Consider the following 17,436-nt stretch of genomic DNA (forward strand, 5'->3'; position numbering starts at 1 on the left):
TAATGGATAATTTCTCTCCAGCACGTGGGGGCAGCAGTCCCAAGAGAAGACCCTGCTTCTGCGAGGTGCTGCTCGTTAGCAACTATTTATTTACAATTCACAAAATAATACAGGAAGAAGTTTCACTTTCAATACAGATCAATCCTCTTCCCTAATTTTCATCACAAATTCACCCATCCCCCGTTCTTTCAGTCTTTGGTTTTCCACTCCCAAACATGGCACACGGCAGGAAACACTCCTACATTCAGTTATCTTTTCTCTCTCCAACTCCTTTAAAGGGGAAGTTCAGTATTTTAGGAGCTAGCGGTGGCTAAAGTTGGCTGACGTTTGTAGCGGCTGAAGCATTGATAAGTTTCTTCTGGCCCATAGACTACTTTCAGGATGAGGAACCATCTGACAAAGTTGTCAAATAGTGAACTTCCCCTTTAAGTTAACTGTTAACATATTCAAAACGTTGTTCACTACTTGTGTATTCAGTATGTTGTAGTATGTTGTTTCTACCTATATGTTCTATAGGGTGCCGTTCTGGGTGGCAGTTGGTTAGTCTATATGGAGGGGGATATCCTGCCACGTAATCTATTACAAGGATGCAAAATTCCCCTAACTTCTCAAAAATTCCAAGTTTTTCAACAGGTCATTGTTGGGGATTCAGGATGCCCTGCTTTTTTCCTAATGATTACAGGAACATTTCTGGATAAACTGAGAATTTTGAAAAGTTCCCAAAATCTTTCAACCATATTAAGAAAGAACCTATATATTAAATCTTCACTTATCAGGTCGGTTCCAGAACACTTGGCTGAAACTCTACTCCTTTACAGCTAGAATGAGTTCATCTAGGATAGAGTAGTCCTATTCATACCATGTTCTTTTCTGTAATAATATGGCTGCAGAAATGAAGGTTAGGGTACAGCAGGACTTTGTATTTGTGCGTTTGACTCATGGCGGCTGATTCAAAGGCCGTGTGTACGTAGTATATGTTGCTAAAAGTTACCATAGGATCAGTAACTACATGTAAGTTACTATTTAAATGATTAGTTACCATAGGATAAGTAACTACATGTATGTAAGTTACTATTTCAATTATTAGTTTCCACACAACTGTAAATGACTATAAGTGCTAAAAAGCGGTGCGTGTTCAGAAGGTTCCGTCCCAAATGGCACCGTATTCCCTATATAGTGCACTACTTTCGACCAGATCCATATGAGCCGTGATCAAAAGTAGTACACTATATAGGGGCCAAGATGCCATTTGGGACACTACACGCACTCTCAAGGGAAAGGTCTTCTGCTCCCTGTGGGCCCTGGTCAAAAGTAGTGCACTATAAAGGGAATAGGGTGCCATCTGAAACAAAGCCCATAACTCTCAACAGTCTGGTAGACTGGAGGTGTAGTACACTCTCCTACCATCCTCAGAGGTTCTGTTCCAAATGGCACATTATTCTCTATATGGGGTCCTAGCGCTTTGCACCCAATGTTCTAGCGCTTTGCACCCAATGTTCTAGCGCTTTGCACCCAATGTTCTAGCGCTTTGCACCCAATGTTCTAGCGCTTTGCACTCAATGTTCTAGCGCTTTGCACCCAATGTTCTAGCGCTTTGCACCCAATGTTCTAGCGCTTTGCACTCCTATTTATTTCTCTCTTCCTCATTCAGTCAGTCACATCCACACACAGTCAACACCACTGCCTTGATCAACTCCAATGTGTTAAGTTGAATAGTTCAAGTCAAAATACTCATATTCCTCAATGTATACATACAGGCGGAGAAATAAGTTAACACAAGCCAAGTCACCATCTCAAAGATGGAAAAGGCAGTTATTGTTTTAAATAGCGTTGCATGAAACAATTTCTGGTGAATTGAATTCCCATTTCAGACTGCTAGACGTTAATCTAAATATAGTCCAGTGGTAGTAGTGACTACAGATACATCCTTAATGCAGAATCCACTGTCTCCAGTCATCACCCAATACAGATGTGTTCACTTGGTCTACGTCCCCATGACCTCACCTTCCTCCCAAAGTGTGCCCTTGGGACCAAAGTGATCCCTTCACTGATTTGAAAGGAAATGACTGGTATAATGAATATGGTGGAAACTCTGACTAGCCCATGCCTCCACCAACCCAATGCTATTAGATTAGTGGGAAGTAGTGAACGAGTGCACATTTGCAGGAGAAAGTAGATATTATTGGGACTCTTTTAGATCTGTCCATAAAGTCAATGGAGGGAGGACGAGACTCAAAGCCCCCTAGTGGTTATAGTAGGGAAATGCAGAAATATAATTCTAAAAATATATACAGTAACTGGACAGTTTATTAGGTATATCAGCTCATTCACCAAAATTGATCGCTCCTACAGACAGTGAGTAACGTGGCTGTGGCTTGCTATATAAAGCAGGCAGACAGGCATTCAGTTACTGTTCCATTGAAAGTTAGAATAGGCAAAACGAGGGACCTAAGCGACGTTGAGCGTGGTATGATTGTTGGTGCCAGATACGCCAGATCCAGTATCTCAGAAACGTCTGCCCTCCTGGGCTTTTCACGCACGACAGTCTAGGGTTTACCGAGAATGGCGCGACAACCAAAAAACGTCCAGTCAGTGGCAGTCCCGTGGGCGAAAACAGCTCGTTGATGAGAGGTCAAAGGAGAACGGCAAGAATGGTGCAAGGTAACAGGCGGGCCACAAACAGACAAATAACGGAGCAGTACAACAGTGGTGTGCAGAACATCATCTCAGAACACACAACTCGTCCCTCCTTGTCACAGATGGGCCATTGCAGCAAACAACAGGAAGCAGCTCCAGTGGGCACACGATCAACAACACTGGAACAACATCGCCTGGTCTGACAAATCCCGGTTCCTTTTGCGTCAAGCTAATGGCAGAGTCAGGATTTGGCATAAGCAGCATGGACTCAGTCCATGGACTCATCCTGCCTGGTGTCAACGGTACAGGCTGGTGGTGGTGGTGTACTGGTGTGGGGAATGTTTCCTGGCACACCTTAGGTCCCTTGATACCAATTGAGAAAAGAACGTTTCCGACACCTTGTAGAATCCATGCCCCAAAGAATTCAGGCTGTTCTGGAGGCAAAGGGAGTCCGACCCGGTACTAGATGGGTGTACCTAATAAACTGGCCAGTGAGTGTATATTTGAATTAAAGTGCCATGTACAGTATGTCTATAATAAACTATGTGAAAGATGGGGACTTGTTCTCCTATGTGAGGGGATAAGAGGTCAGGTGTAGATGGGACACAGCTTTTGACAACAAAAAACAAAACTTCACTTTTGCTAACCCTTACACTTTTCCTAACCTTAACCTAATTCTCCTAAACTGCTACGACAATTCTCCTAACCTGCGGCGTAAGGTGAATTTTGACAAAAGCTGTATCTCTTCTAGTCAAAAACACTAGGGGGGGGGCTTTTATTTCCTGGTTAGTTTAGAAGGTCAGAGGTCAAATGGTCAGAGGTGGGGTTACTGTGGGGTGGTTATAGAGTTAGATAGAGGGGGAACTTGGCCCAAAGATAGGAGCTGAGCCCTCTAGTACATCTCTATGGACGTGGGTTCCTTGGGGGACATTTTGAGTGAAGGTCATATCTCCCTCTCTACTTCTCTCCGTCTCGGTGGTGCAGCCTTCTCTCGTACTGACGCTTGGTGATGACGTATTTGAAGAACTCGTAGACGGACCAGCTGATGGCGGTGGAGGGCATCTGATAGATGATCCTGGCCTGGACGCCCTTAAAGAATGCCGCCCCACCCCCCATCCTGTACACAGTCCGGAACGCCTCCCCTAACCCCGAGATGTGGCGCCCCCCAGTGGCCGACGCCGTCCCTACACTTGCTCCAACCCCCAGCGCTCCTGGGACCTCGGCATGGACCGCTAGGGCCTCCTGGGTGTTGAGGAGGGTCTTACAGACGTCCAGCGGGGTGGTGGCGGCGGCGGCAATGGCCCCGGCAAGCGCCCCGGAGATGACGTGAGAGGAGGGGTTGTACTGTCTGTGGGGGTTGAGCAGCTCCTGGAGGTACTCGTAGGTCATGAAGTGGAGAGCCTGGAAGGGGACGTTCATGGTCAGCTGGGTGGTGTAGGAGCGGTAGAAGGCCCCGGGGCCCTCGCGCCTCCAGATGGAACCCACGCAGTCAGACACGCCGCGGTACGGGGAGTTGTACATCTGCATACGCTGCTTCACCACTAGGGGGGAGAGAGAGAGAGAGAGAGACGGTTTAGAAAGAAAAAGGAACAGAACAGATGTTGAAAACACACTGAAGCTTTTAAAGTACACAACCAGACAGAGAGGAAGGTCAGCCTAGAGGAAGAGGGAGAGGAAGAAAGAACAGGTGATGGCAGGACAGAGAAGAAAATAATAGTGGAAAGGAAAAGAGTACCACATCTAGTCAAAACAGAGATATTAGGCTTTTAATGAGGGATACAGTTGGGACACACCATCAAGGGATTCCCCACTGCAGCCAATCAGAATGAGATGAAACCAGTCTCTAAAGGAAACGCTACTTAGGAAAGTAAAAGGAAAGGAAATGGGGCTTATGGAATTCAGAACACCAGAAAGTTCAAAGCGTCCAATCCCGTCCCTAGTGACCCAGCCGGTGGACCAATGGCACAGCTGGCTGGCACACCTGGGCCCGGTCAGGTTGCTATGGAAACACCAATCACCATGGCCAGATGCGAGTGAGCCAACGGATGTTAATGCTATAGAGCTATACACTTGAGGGAGCAGGATGTAAACACACACCTGAAAACCAGTTGTATTCCGATGCGCCTTTAGTTAGATGATGCTAATCCTCAACACTGATCTAAGGCCAGTTTTACTTTTCCTGCCCTAAAGGTCAAGGATAGGATATGACTAATGTAAGCTGATCCTATATCTGTGCCTACTAGCAACTTCTACCCAGGTGCTGCTCCTAATGGTCCAGTCTCAGAGCTCCCCCTAGTGTCCTGTAGCAGTATATAAAGAGTTGTGGGGATGTGCTAGAAATCCTCAGAGAAGGGATTAGTGTTCTATTAATGTATCAGGGAGTCTGACGCTGCAGATATCTACAGTGTGTATCAGGTGACATCACTGTCGTGCGCGCACACACACACGGTCGCATTTAGCTTTCAGAACTCCGCATTTTCAAAACGCACACCATCAAAAAACCTGCGTCTTAAACCATTTCACCTGTGTTTTATATCGAAAGTCAGTTTTTTTGTTTTAATAGAGCGCGCAACTCTAGTTTTTCATCACACAAAATACATAACTGCAACACATTCGACAGAAAATCGCTTTCATCAGATGACAGAAGTGCAACGTTATTTGGCTAGCAGCCACAAGTAAATTAGCTTACAATAAAAAAAGTGTTTTCATATATTTCTGTTTATCAAAAACCAGGTTTCCATCCAACCTTTTTATGTCCGATAAAACATTTCACGACAGGCCTGTTGGAAACAGCATGTCCGTAACCGCTCCAAACGTTGATAAAACCCGCTAGACAAGGTGGAATCTTTGTGTCTGTAGAATGACTTATGCCAGAAATGGTGATGGAAACGCTTATGTGCAGATATTGATATAATAACCATCATATTGAAGTAAACGTGGAGTAACGTGATGACATGTGTGGTCCTCCCACTAAGACTCGTTAGGACAGCATGCAGTTTATCAGGCTACAGATGAAATAAGTTACGATGAACTTCACAGGGTGGGGAAAGTGCACGATGATGAGCTTGATGCGCTTTTCCAATATTTTCTTTAACCTTTATTTTATCAGAGTCATACTGAGACCAAGGTCTGTTTAACCGATGTGCCTTGAATTACAGAAAAAAACATGAATATAGATACAAAATGCAAGTAGAAAGAACATGGTCATAAAAAACAAACACATTCATCATTAATTAGGTCCTCAATCAGCTTTCTGAATGGCCATAGAGGCACCAGAACATCACATTCAACAACACTTTGAAGATTGCACCTCATTTGTGGAACAAAAAACTAAAAGCTGATTTACCGAACTCTGTAGAGACCAAAGGAATTTCCAGAGTTAATTAACCATCCCTGAGACTGGGTGTGGTAACACGCATGTCTAAAGTTTAGTGAAGATGTTAGGTACAGTGGGGACTTTTTGTGAAAGGGCTTTAGAAATGAATAAACATAGCAATGTATCAACCTACGCGACATCAGAAGAATGCAGTGACGAGCACTAAAATTGTCACCCGTAATAAAGCTCAGTGCGCTATGACAAATGGCATCTAACGGCTTTAATGAAGTGGCAGCTGCGTTCATACAGATGTCGTCGCCATAGGCTACGACCGATAGGAACGTCGACTGAATAACCTGCTTTCTGCTATTTAGCAAGAGGCAGGACCTACTTCTACAGAAGACCATATTTATTCTCAGCTTTTTTACTACTCAATATGCTTTTTAAAAAGACAGCTTTTCATCTATCCAGAGCCCAGATATTTGTAAGCAGGGACACAATCAATATGGACACCATCCAAAATACATGCTTAAATCAGAGCTATTTTTTTTTACATGTGCTCCAGAGAACAACATGTGCTTAGTTTGACCTGCATTCAATACTAATTTCAGGTCAATAAAGTTTCTGTAATACAATGACGGCAGACTGTAGTTCAGATAGCGGCTGGTCAACCGTAGAGGAAATCGCATAAACAACCATATTACCGGCATACAAGTGCAGGTTACAGGTTTTTTTTAACAGACACGTAGATATTGCTAATGTAAACAGTAAAAAGTACAGGGCCCAGAATCGACCCCTGCGGGACACCTTTTGGAATACTCAGGAAAACTGATACACATTGAGTTCTATCTGTTAAGTAATTTTTAAACCAGTTACAAGCAGGCTGGTCTAGGCCAATTGAGGAAAGCCTCCGAATTGGCAGTGAGTGATCAACAGTATCGAAAGCCTTTGAAAGGTCAATGAAGAGGGCAGCACAATGTTGCCTTTTAGCCATAGAGTTAACCACATCAAGGAGGGATGCAGCAGAGATAGTGCTATGACCTGGTCTATAACCAGACTGATGTACATTTAGAATACATTTCAAAGATAAGAAAGAGCTTTTCTGAGAATGAATCAAGGATTGTAATAGTTTAGCTTGGCAAGACAGTTCAGATACAGCACAATCATTATTTAGGTCACAAGGACATAGCGGGGGTCTTATTCTGGTGACATGATGATCGATGCTTGGCTGCCTTTTGACAAATTAAAATAATCTTGCTATTTTGTCCAAAATAATCTCATCATCTAGGCTAGAGCCCTGCACGGGAATGAATAATTTTCAGCCCAAGCCCAAGCCCTAGCCAGGCCCGCTTGCTTCTGCCAAATGTAAGGCCCGGCCTCGCCCTGCCCGAAATCAGAAATAACTCTGTTAGGAAATCCATAAACTGCTCCTCTCTGTCTGTCATTCACTCCCTGCGCACAGCTCGCTCTGCATGCACTCCGCGCATGGCGGCGCCGAGTATCCATAGCAACTGCTCCGCTTGGGCTGCTCTTTTTTTTAATTTTTTTTTATTTTTTTTTAAAGTTTGCACAAATCTTTATTTAACTTGCTGTAAATAACAGTAACATGCAAAACATAAACATAACATAACATAACAGCCAGAGGGAATCCAAAGAAATGAAAAAAAAAAAAAACCTATTATATCAAATCAAATACAGACATATAATCGAATACATTTTTTTGACATTTTTTTGACATATTGTTTTGTATACGTTTTAAAGATTCTACGTACTGTTCCAAATCAGATAAAAAAATTAAGAAAAGGGCCTTTTTCTTCATAAATTTTGATTTATGGATAAAAGATTTTCCTAATAAAATAAAGAGATTTATGACATACTCACGTTCAATTGTGGAATCAGTGTAGTAAAATAATATGTCAAACTTAGTAATATCAATGGTTGTATGCAATTTGCGGCTAAGATATAGTTTTACATCAGTCCAAAACACTTCACTATATAAACAATTACAGAATAAGTGTTCAATAGATTCAGTTTCTAGTTCACAAAAACTGCATTCACTGGTAACGTCAAATATATATTTAGAAATCAAGCTATTACACGGAATGCGTCGCTATTTCTGGAATATTATACCTCATTTTGTTTTTCAGAAATTCGGCGGGCTTAATTTTTTACTACAATGTCCACAGCCTTTAATCCGCAACAAGTCAATTTGATGGAAACATCTCTGGTGGGAAAATGTGCCTATTGTTTTTAAGCAGATTTTAGATGATTCACATGAAAATCTGTCGCCAGTTGGAGGGAATTCTAGCTAGTGAAAGAATGTAGCAGCTACATTTCCCAAGGTTTTGCTTAAAGTTAATCTTGCATTTTAACTTTCTACCGGAGAAAAATGACAGAGGAAATGACCGGAGAATGGTATCCTACACATCAGTCAGAGCGCTGTCTGGTGATCCAATGACAAGAGACGATATATTATTTCATCAGGGTGAAGTGCAACTGAAGCATGAAACTACTCCTTTTACATTCATGATTTGGACCAGAATTTACAAAAAGCAATTTAGATCTGCGTTTGCAAAACACAGCAAGATATTTATTTAGCGTTTTATCTTCCCTTTTCTGCATGAAAAATAATCCTGCGTTAACCCGACCCCTGCACACACACACACAGTATGCACACACACACACAGTATGCACACACACACACACACACAGTATGCACACACACACAGTATGCACACACACACACACAAAGTATGCACACACACACACACAAAGTATGCACACACACACAAAGTATGCACGCGCACAAAGTATGCACGCGCACACACACAAAGTATGCACGCGCACAAAGTATGCACGCGCACACACACACAAAGTATGCACGCGCACACACACACAAAGTATGCACGCGCACACACACACAAAGTATGCACGCGCACACACACACAAAGTATGCACGCGCACACACACACAAAGTATGCACGCGCACACACACACAAAGTATGCACGCGCACACACACACACACAGTATGCACGCGCACACACACAAAGTATGCACGCGCACACACACAAAGTATGCACGCGCACACACACAAAGTATGCACGCGCACACACACAAAGTATGCACGCGCACACACACACAAAGTATGCACGCGCACACACACACAAAGTATGCACGCGCACACACACACAAAGTATGCACGCGCACACACACAAAGTATGCACGCGCACACACACAAAGTATGCACGCGCACACACACAAAGTATGCACGCGCACACACACACACACAGTATGCACACACACACAAAGTATGCACACACACACAAAGTATGCACACACACACAAAGTATGCACACACACACAAAGTATGCACACACACACAAAGTATGCACGCGCACACACACACAAAGTATGCACGCGCACACACACACAAAGTATGCACGCGCACACACACACAAGGTATGCACGCGCACACACACACAAGGTATGCACGCGCACACACACACAAAGTATGCACGCGCACACACACACAAAGTATGCACGCGCACACAAAGTATGCACGCGCACACACACAAAGTATGCACACGCACACACACACAAAGTATGCACGCGCGCACACACACAAAGTATGCACGCGCACACACACAAAGTATGCAGGGCGCGCACACACAAAGTATGCACACACACACACAAAGTATGCACGCGCACACACACAAAGTATGCACGCGCACACACACAAAGTATGCACACACACAGTATGCACACGCACAAAGTATGCACGCGCACACACAAAGTATGCACACAGTTTTACCTTCTGCTGGGTTCATGATTGCATCATGGAGTACAGTGGCCATGCAGCCTGCCATTCCTGTTAGAAAGAGACAGCAGAGAGATGGTTGGTTACCAGTGCAGTAAGCCAAAAACACATAGCAGTGGATGCTGCAACTTTCCTTCATACTTTTCCTTAATTTGTCGGTCTCTCAGTGACCGTTGGTCAAATTAGCAACATTGCTAATACCTCTAAGGTACAGTATGTATGCACATGTCAATGTCTCAGTGAATGTGTGGCTGTAACACCGTACCATTAGCAAAGTGGCTGTTAGCTCCCGGGTGGACCACGTTGCTGAGTGAGAACTTGAGTTTCTCATAACAGGCGAAGTACAGAGCATGGGCTGGCCCCGCCCCTATCGCCATGACGTTCAGCCCCCTCACAGGTCGCCACACCCCCTCGGTACGCACGATCTGACGTAGCGCGTCCATCACATTACGGTAACGTGCCCCCGGCTGGGGCTGCAGGCTCTGCATCCGCGTCTGGAGAGAGAGAGGGAGGGAGGGAAGACAAGGAGGGATAAAGGGGGAGGAGAGGGACAGAAAGAATGTAGAAGAGGGGGCAGGAGAAACGAGAGGAAAGGGCATCAATGCATGGTCAATCAACTCTTTCAAAGTTCAGCTAATCAGTGGGTCAACTGATATGTGAAAAGTAAGAGTGCAGTAACAGTGCAGTTCACCAGGTCCAATACACTAGACGTTTCTCTGTATAGCCTAGCAGTATGTTCGTGTTTACTGGCTCAAAGTCAGTTAGGTAGACGCATCACAATGCCAAGACATAATAACTAGGCCTGAGGCTACTGGGTTCCACCCTTCCTCTGTCAACAGGGCACCAGTCACTGTCACAACAGAATAATGCTCTGTATGGGAAGGATGGAGAAATAACCAAACTTCTGAGATTGTGTCAAGAGTAGAATAGCCTCCTTTATCCAATCACAGAGGACACCAAGATGGAAGGGTGGGGAAATGACTTCTGGAGGACAGGGATGGAAATTCCCACTCATGACTACACACACACTTCTGGGAAACGGAAAGTCAGAATGAATGTGGAGAAACAGTGTTTTGTTGTCATATACACACACATACATACATACATACATACATACATACATATACACACATATACACACATTTTTTTTTTATTACACAAGACCCTAAAAGACTGCCCCAACTTTCATTGTTTCAAGTGGGGTTTTTCACAACGACAGATAGCACAGGCCTTACATTTTAAAGGCCATTTCGGCACCTCACCAATTCTAAGAACCAATACAAGTGTTAGATAGACCTCAACACCAGTCTGTCCTTGGCATCCCACTCCAACCCCTGTTACTAGAAACACTGAGCTAACAGTCAACACCATCTCTACACAATCACACGTACTACCATGTTTATTTCCATTTTACTGCCCAGTTCGTTTTCACATGCGGCGTCATCTACGCCCTGTGGAAGTTGCAGTGCACACACACGTGCTATGTTTGCGTTGTGTCTACAGCAACAACGGTACTTTCATCCCCCACTCCTCTCCTCTTCAGGAAATGTAAACATCAGAACTCACCTGGTTGCATAACGTTGATTTGAGCAGACTTAGCATTACCATGGTATAGACAGACACCTGAGAGTCCAGCTTCAGGGGGAAATGAAAGGATAGGGGTTAACCTAACACCGCTGAATCCCCTGGGAAAGTCCCCCCTTTCTGAATTATTTCTTGCCCTCTCTCTTTCCCGTCCTTCTCGTCTCTCCATTATATTGAGAAGCCCTAGATTTGCAGTCCAGACAGGCCACAGCCCGTGCAGCAACAGAGTGACACCAGAGTGACACCAGAGTACAGTACACAGGATGGGGAAACCAGCTCAACATATTAGTGGTCTCCTCTCCTGTATGAGAACGGTTGTATCCCAAATGTCACCCTGTCGCATAGCCTATATTTCACTACCTCTGACTGGAGACCTACTGTAAGGGCCTTGGTCAAGTAGTGCACTATAGAAGGAATATGGTGCCATTTGGGATGCACAAAAACGGTTTGGCCTCGTCTTGTGAGGAAAGTCATGGTTGTCGTGTTTGTCGTGTTGGTTTATACTCAACTCAAGCGCTCACGGCCGTTATAACACCCGCCGTCACGGCCGTTATAACACCCGCCGTCACGGCCGTTATAAAAACACTCGTTACCATGGTTTGCTGTCAAGTGTTTTGGGGCTATGATCCTCATGGCTTGGCAACTGCCAGTCCTCTTCGCTGTCACAGTGACCTCAATATAAAACAGTCTCATCAGATCCAATACCACATTTATAAGCTACTAGCATCGTCCATTAATTCATACCAAGAATGATTGTTAATCACTTAAAGGTCTAGTGTGATCACGCCTCCAGCTGGCAGTGCATTACAGTACATCCCCATTGGCAGCTTTCTGAAATAGTTTCTGTACTGTAGCTGAATGGGCCTAAGTGGAAATCATGCAACTACACCGATGCCAGGCTCAGGTCAACCGGCGTTACGGCACCCACAGGCCGGCGTTACGGCACCCACAGGCCGGCGTTACGGCACCCACAGGCCGGCGTTACGGCACCCACAGGCCGGCGTTACGGCACCCACAGGCCAACTGGTACGGTGCCAAGCTAGATAACTTCTAGCTAAAGATCAGGCCCTTTAGAAGTCCTGGGTCGTATTCAACAGGAACCAAACGGGCGGACAGTGGAGAGAAACGGCTCGTCAGCTCAGAACAGGGTGAGTGTGTCCTAAATGGCACCCACAGGCCAGTGTTACAGCACCCTGTACCCTGAATAGTGCACTACTTTTGAAGGAATAGGAATACGCTGCCATTTGAGACAGAGAGACAGTGACACACCTTGTAAAAGGTCCCAGCAGCAACGAGGAAATGGTTATTTTGAAAATCTATGGAGGAAACAGCGAGACAGAGGAAGGAAGGAGCGCCAACACAAGTTCCTTTATTTACCCATGAGTGACGTCTGTCAGAGTACCGTTTCAACAAGGCAGGACTCTGGGCTAGGAAAATAAACCAGATCAAATGAGGAAGTAGTAGTCTAACTAGCCCATGACCACCATTATCAGCCTTACAACAACCCAATGACTTGAGACATGTCCCTAGTAAATGAGTGACAGGCAAGTGTGCAACAGTCAAGATTGATTCTGAAAAGGTCAGAACAGTGAAAATACAGTGCCTTGCCTTCAGACAGTATTCACACCCCTTGACTTTTTCTTGTACTACAGCCTCAACTTAAATTGGATTCAAATTTAGATTGTGTCACTGGCCTACACACAATATGCTGAAATGTCAAGTCAATAAGTATTCAAACCCTTTGTTAAGGCAAGCCAAAATACATTAAGGAGTAAAAATGTGCTTAAGTCATATAATAAGTTACATGGACTTAAACATGTGCAATAATAGTGTTTAACGTGATTTCTGAAAGACTACCTCATCTCTGTACCCCACACATACAGGTAATTGTAAGGTCCCTCAGTCAAGCAGTGAATTTCAAACACTGATTCAACTACAAAAGAACAGGGAGGTTTTCCAATGCCTCGCAAAGAAGGGCACCCATTGGTAGATGGGTAAAAAAAACCAAAAAAAAAACAGACATTGAATATCCCTTTGAGCATGGTGAAGTTATTAATTACACTTTGGATGGTGTATCAATACACCCAGTAACTACAAAGATACTTCCTTCTCAGTTGCCGGAGACAAAGGAAACCGCTCAGGGATTTCACCATGAGGCCAACGGTGACTTTAAAACAGGTGCAGAATTTAACGGCTGCGATAGAAGAAAACTGAAGATGGATCAACAAACTTGTAGTTACTCCACAATACTAACCTAAATGACAGAGTGAAAAGAAGGATGCCTATACAGAATTAAAAACTATCCAAAACATGCATCCTGTTTGCAACAAGGCATTAAAGTAAAACTCCCCAAAAATGTGGTAATGAAATTAACTGTATGTCCTAATATAAAGCGTTAAGTTTGGGGCAAATCCATCACAACACATACCTCACTGAGTACCACTTAATATTTTCAAGCATGGTGGTGGCTACATCATGTTATGGGTATGCTTGTCATTGGCAAGGAATAGGGAGTTTTTGGGGGGATAAAACTAAAGCTGAATAGAGCTAAGCACAAGCAAAAACCTATAGGAAAACCCTATTCAGTCTGCTGAGAGACAAATTCACCTTTCAGCAGGACAATAACCTAAAGCACAAGGCCAAATATACACTGGAGTTGCTTACCAATATGATATAGAATGTTCCTGAGTGGCCTAGTTACAGTTTTGACTTAAAAATAATCTTGAAAATCTAAGGCAAGACCTGAAAATGGCTGTCTAGCAATGATAAACCACCAATTTGACTGAGCTGGAGAATTTTTTAAATAATACATGCTCTTAGAGACTTACCCAGAAAGACACACAGATATAGTTACAGCCAAATGTCACTAACATTTATTGACTCAGTGGTGTGACTACTTATGTAAATGAGCTATTTATGCATTTCATTTTCAATAAATTTGCAAACATCTCTAAGAACCTGTTTCACTTTGTCAATATGGGGTATTGTGTGTAGATGGGTGAGAATAAAGTAATTAAATCAATTTGGAATTCAGTCTAACAACAAAATGTGGAATAAGCCAAGGGGTATGAATTCTTCCTGAAGGCACTGTACATGACGGGACTTATGGTTGGCCAGGGCTCCAAAGCTTTCAGCCATTAATAACTGATTTAAGGCAGACTGCCCAGGGCCAAAAGCAGAGACCATGGTTGTACAGGACAGGGGTATTCTAGACCAAAGGGTATGTATGGGTGTACCATGGTTGTACAGGACAGGGGTATTCTAGACCAAAGGGTATGTATGGGTGTACCATGGTTGTACAGGACAGGGGTGGAAGCTTCAAGCCCGTGGAAGTCAGACTCTTACAGGATTCTTTATTAAAGGGCCAGTGCAGTCAAAATATTTTATTTCCCTGTGTTTTACATCATATTGTATAGCAGCTGATGAAACTAACACCATAAAAAACAAAGTTATTTTGTGATAGTTGCTGGTTGAAAATACAATATAGCATTAGAATGTACAGTACCAGAGGCCACCAAAGTAGGTAAAATAAAAAGCTTAGCACCCCCAGCCCGTGGGAGCCTGCCTTGCTACTTTTTCTATTTGGCTGGCTACTCCATGTTCTTTCTGAAAACACACGGTATTCTAGACCAAAGGGTCTATTATGATAGTATGGGGCAGGATTATAAAGTAACAGAGGTTATAGGTGTTCAGTTGAGATTCTCATTCTCACCCTACGACCTATTAATCTGTCCAGGTGGTGAGAGGTCAGGGGTGAGGACAACCAACAGGTGCCAAACCCGGTTTAAACTCAAACTAGTTGGATCAGTCAGTGGCTGGACAAAGTTCAGATACACAACCTAGCTATGCAAATAGGGCACAGGATGAACCAAAAACTCCATGTTGAGTTGAGAATCAAATGTATCTATTTTATAGAATGGATACCATTATCTGCAGTTCTGTTTCAGTGAACCCTCCAACGGTAATAACTCAGGGAAAAACTTTAATCATGTGCAACAACAGCAGCTCTGCTGACATCAGTGAGTAGACAGAGGAGTCTATTGAGTGTCTCCAATCCAGGGCCTTGTGACCAACATACACTTTAACCAACACTAACCAAATACTTTCACCTTTCCAGAGGATTATGAAACAAAGTGGTGATTATGCAATGATCTAGCCTAGCTGGCTACAAATATGGATTTGATGACAGCCATAACAACCGTATGTGCCTTTATAGTATTAGCTAGTGTTACTGCTCCAAAACAAACCTGTGTCATATAGTTAGATAGACAAGCTTCAATGCATTATAGTCGGGAGATTAGGGATGTATACAGTGTGAGGCAAGTATGTACAACTAACTAGGCCCTACATAGGTACATAAGAGCACTTCGTGTGATACTTGGTTAGGTAGCTAACGTTTCATTACACACTTCTCAATGTACATATTTGCGACGTAACCTGGCTGGCTCCTCTCTTGTGCTAGCGCGCTGTCGGTCAGCTAACATTAGGAAGTTAGTTAACGCGGGTAATTATTAACCTTGGTTTAAAAGTACGACTACATTGAAAAATAACAAACTAGCAGCCTAAATCATTATTTTTGCGAAATGTCACTTTCACCGTCGCTAGTTAGCAACCTACTCGAGCTCAGGCTTGGGCCTACCAACGGAATTTGTGTCAACAACGGCTGAGATTCTGAATAACACGATTAGCTAACAAACAGTTAGCAATTTAAACAACTACTGGTGGCTCTTCTGACAACGTACATGTCACTGGGGGATGTGTATGTGTGTTATTTTAGCAACACTTGTGTGCAGACGTGATGCATCTACATAATTAGTTAACTATTCCTCCCCTCTTTCCATTCTGAAATAATTGGGAACAGCTAGCTAGCCTCAGACACCGGTAACTGACGTTACAAGCTTAGCTACACAATTGCAATCAAGCGCCTGGCTAAAGGCTAATTTTTCATGTTGACTAGTTAGCCAACATGTCATTAAGTAATTCGTTTTTTATTTAACCTTTGTTCTTTTACCTTAACACAGTCGATGGGATACATTAGGCAGTGTTCCATGATGCCAGCCACGGCGCCAGCTAACATGTGTGTACTGGTGGCTACACCCTGGGGGAGCCCCTCGTAGTCTATTTCGGTCTCCGTAGCAGACACCGTGGGCTCTGGGGCTGCTCGAAGTTGCAACACCGCAGCAAAGTCCGGTTCCGCTGTTAACCGTGGCGGTGACAGACCACCAACAAACCCCTCCGTAGCATCCAAAATCCTCCCGCCGAGCCATCGAATGTCTGCCCCTGTAGCTCCAGCAGTAACCCCGGCATCGACGCTTGGTGTGTCCACCCGCCTGGACACGAAACCATTCGCTTCCATGCAGAGACGATATAGTTAAATCCAAGTTGCGCGGTTATTCCTCGGTGCTTCCTCTTCTCAAAGTCGACACTTTCGCCGCCAATCTCTTGTGGGTTGTCGAGGGTAGCTCCAGCCGAGAACGGGCCCCACCAGACCAACACTGTGACTCAAGGGGAGGCTAAAGTCGGCAAGGGGAATAATGCACTTGGCGGACTGGAGAGGGCTTGTCAGTGAGTCACTCCGGAAACGGTTACATGATTGTGTACTTCATCAGTCAATCCTTATGAAATATGGGATGAATCCCAGCGATTGGCTGATTTGCCGTGTAATTATTCATAAAATAAGGCGGGAATAGACCAAAGGGGAGGGATGTGGAAGGTCGGCAATAGTGTGGCAGTGACAATTTTATAAACTCCATTTTCGTAACCACGGCAGTCACATGTTTTACTGTAGTTGTTGCCGAATCCAGGGTATGTGTAATCACCACCAAGGTCAATAATATGATTCCAATGACATGCATCAGCGCGTACTGCTAACAGGGTTTAGCTATATTAAAATGTGTCCCCAACACTGGCTTCGAAGGTCATCACTGTTCTGTCCACTGTGAAATGACTGCGTGAAATGATGCATGACAGGCTCACTGTGCATGCAATGGAAGCGATGCAAGAATGTAAATGTAGGCAGATAAATAATAAATTTCAAAAGATACATAACAGCTATAGATTTTAAACTGACCAATATCAATA

At 44.0% G+C, this 17,436-nt stretch overlaps 1 protein-coding gene across 1 annotated transcript; it reads right to left on the minus strand.

Moving 5' to 3' along the window:
* Positions 1 to 16,909, minus strand: LOC106564369 (mitoferrin-2). The gene is made up of 4 exons (XM_045690934.1): positions 16,367 to 16,909; positions 10,037 to 10,265; positions 9,766 to 9,822; positions 1 to 4,178 (listed from the first exon to the last, which is right to left on the minus strand). The coding sequence occupies exons 1-4, from the start codon at positions 16,709 to 16,711 to the stop codon at positions 3,595 to 3,597; spliced, it is 1,215 nt and encodes a 404-aa protein (XP_045546890.1). The 5' UTR covers positions 16,712 to 16,909; the 3' UTR covers positions 1 to 3,594.
* Positions 16,910 to 17,436: the final 527 nt, after the last annotated feature.

This window comes from Salmo salar, chromosome ssa12, assembly GCF_905237065.1.
Source record: "Salmo salar chromosome ssa12, Ssal_v3.1, whole genome shotgun sequence".
NCBI lineage: Eukaryota > Metazoa > Chordata > Actinopteri > Salmoniformes > Salmonidae > Salmo > Salmo salar.

Coding starts and splice junctions, on each gene's coding strand:
- LOC106564369 (XM_045690934.1), bottom strand. CDS start 16,711: ATGGAAGCGAATGGTTTCGTGTCCAGGCGGGTGGACACACCAAGCGTC. Junction 9,823..10,036: donor TAACAGCCACTTTGCTAATG/GTACGGTGTTAC, acceptor TCTTTCTAACAG/GAATGGCAGGCTGCATGGCC. Junction 4,179..9,765: donor AATCATGAACCCAGCAGAAG/GTAAAACTGTGT, acceptor TCTCCCCCCTAG/TGGTGAAGCAGCGTATGCAG.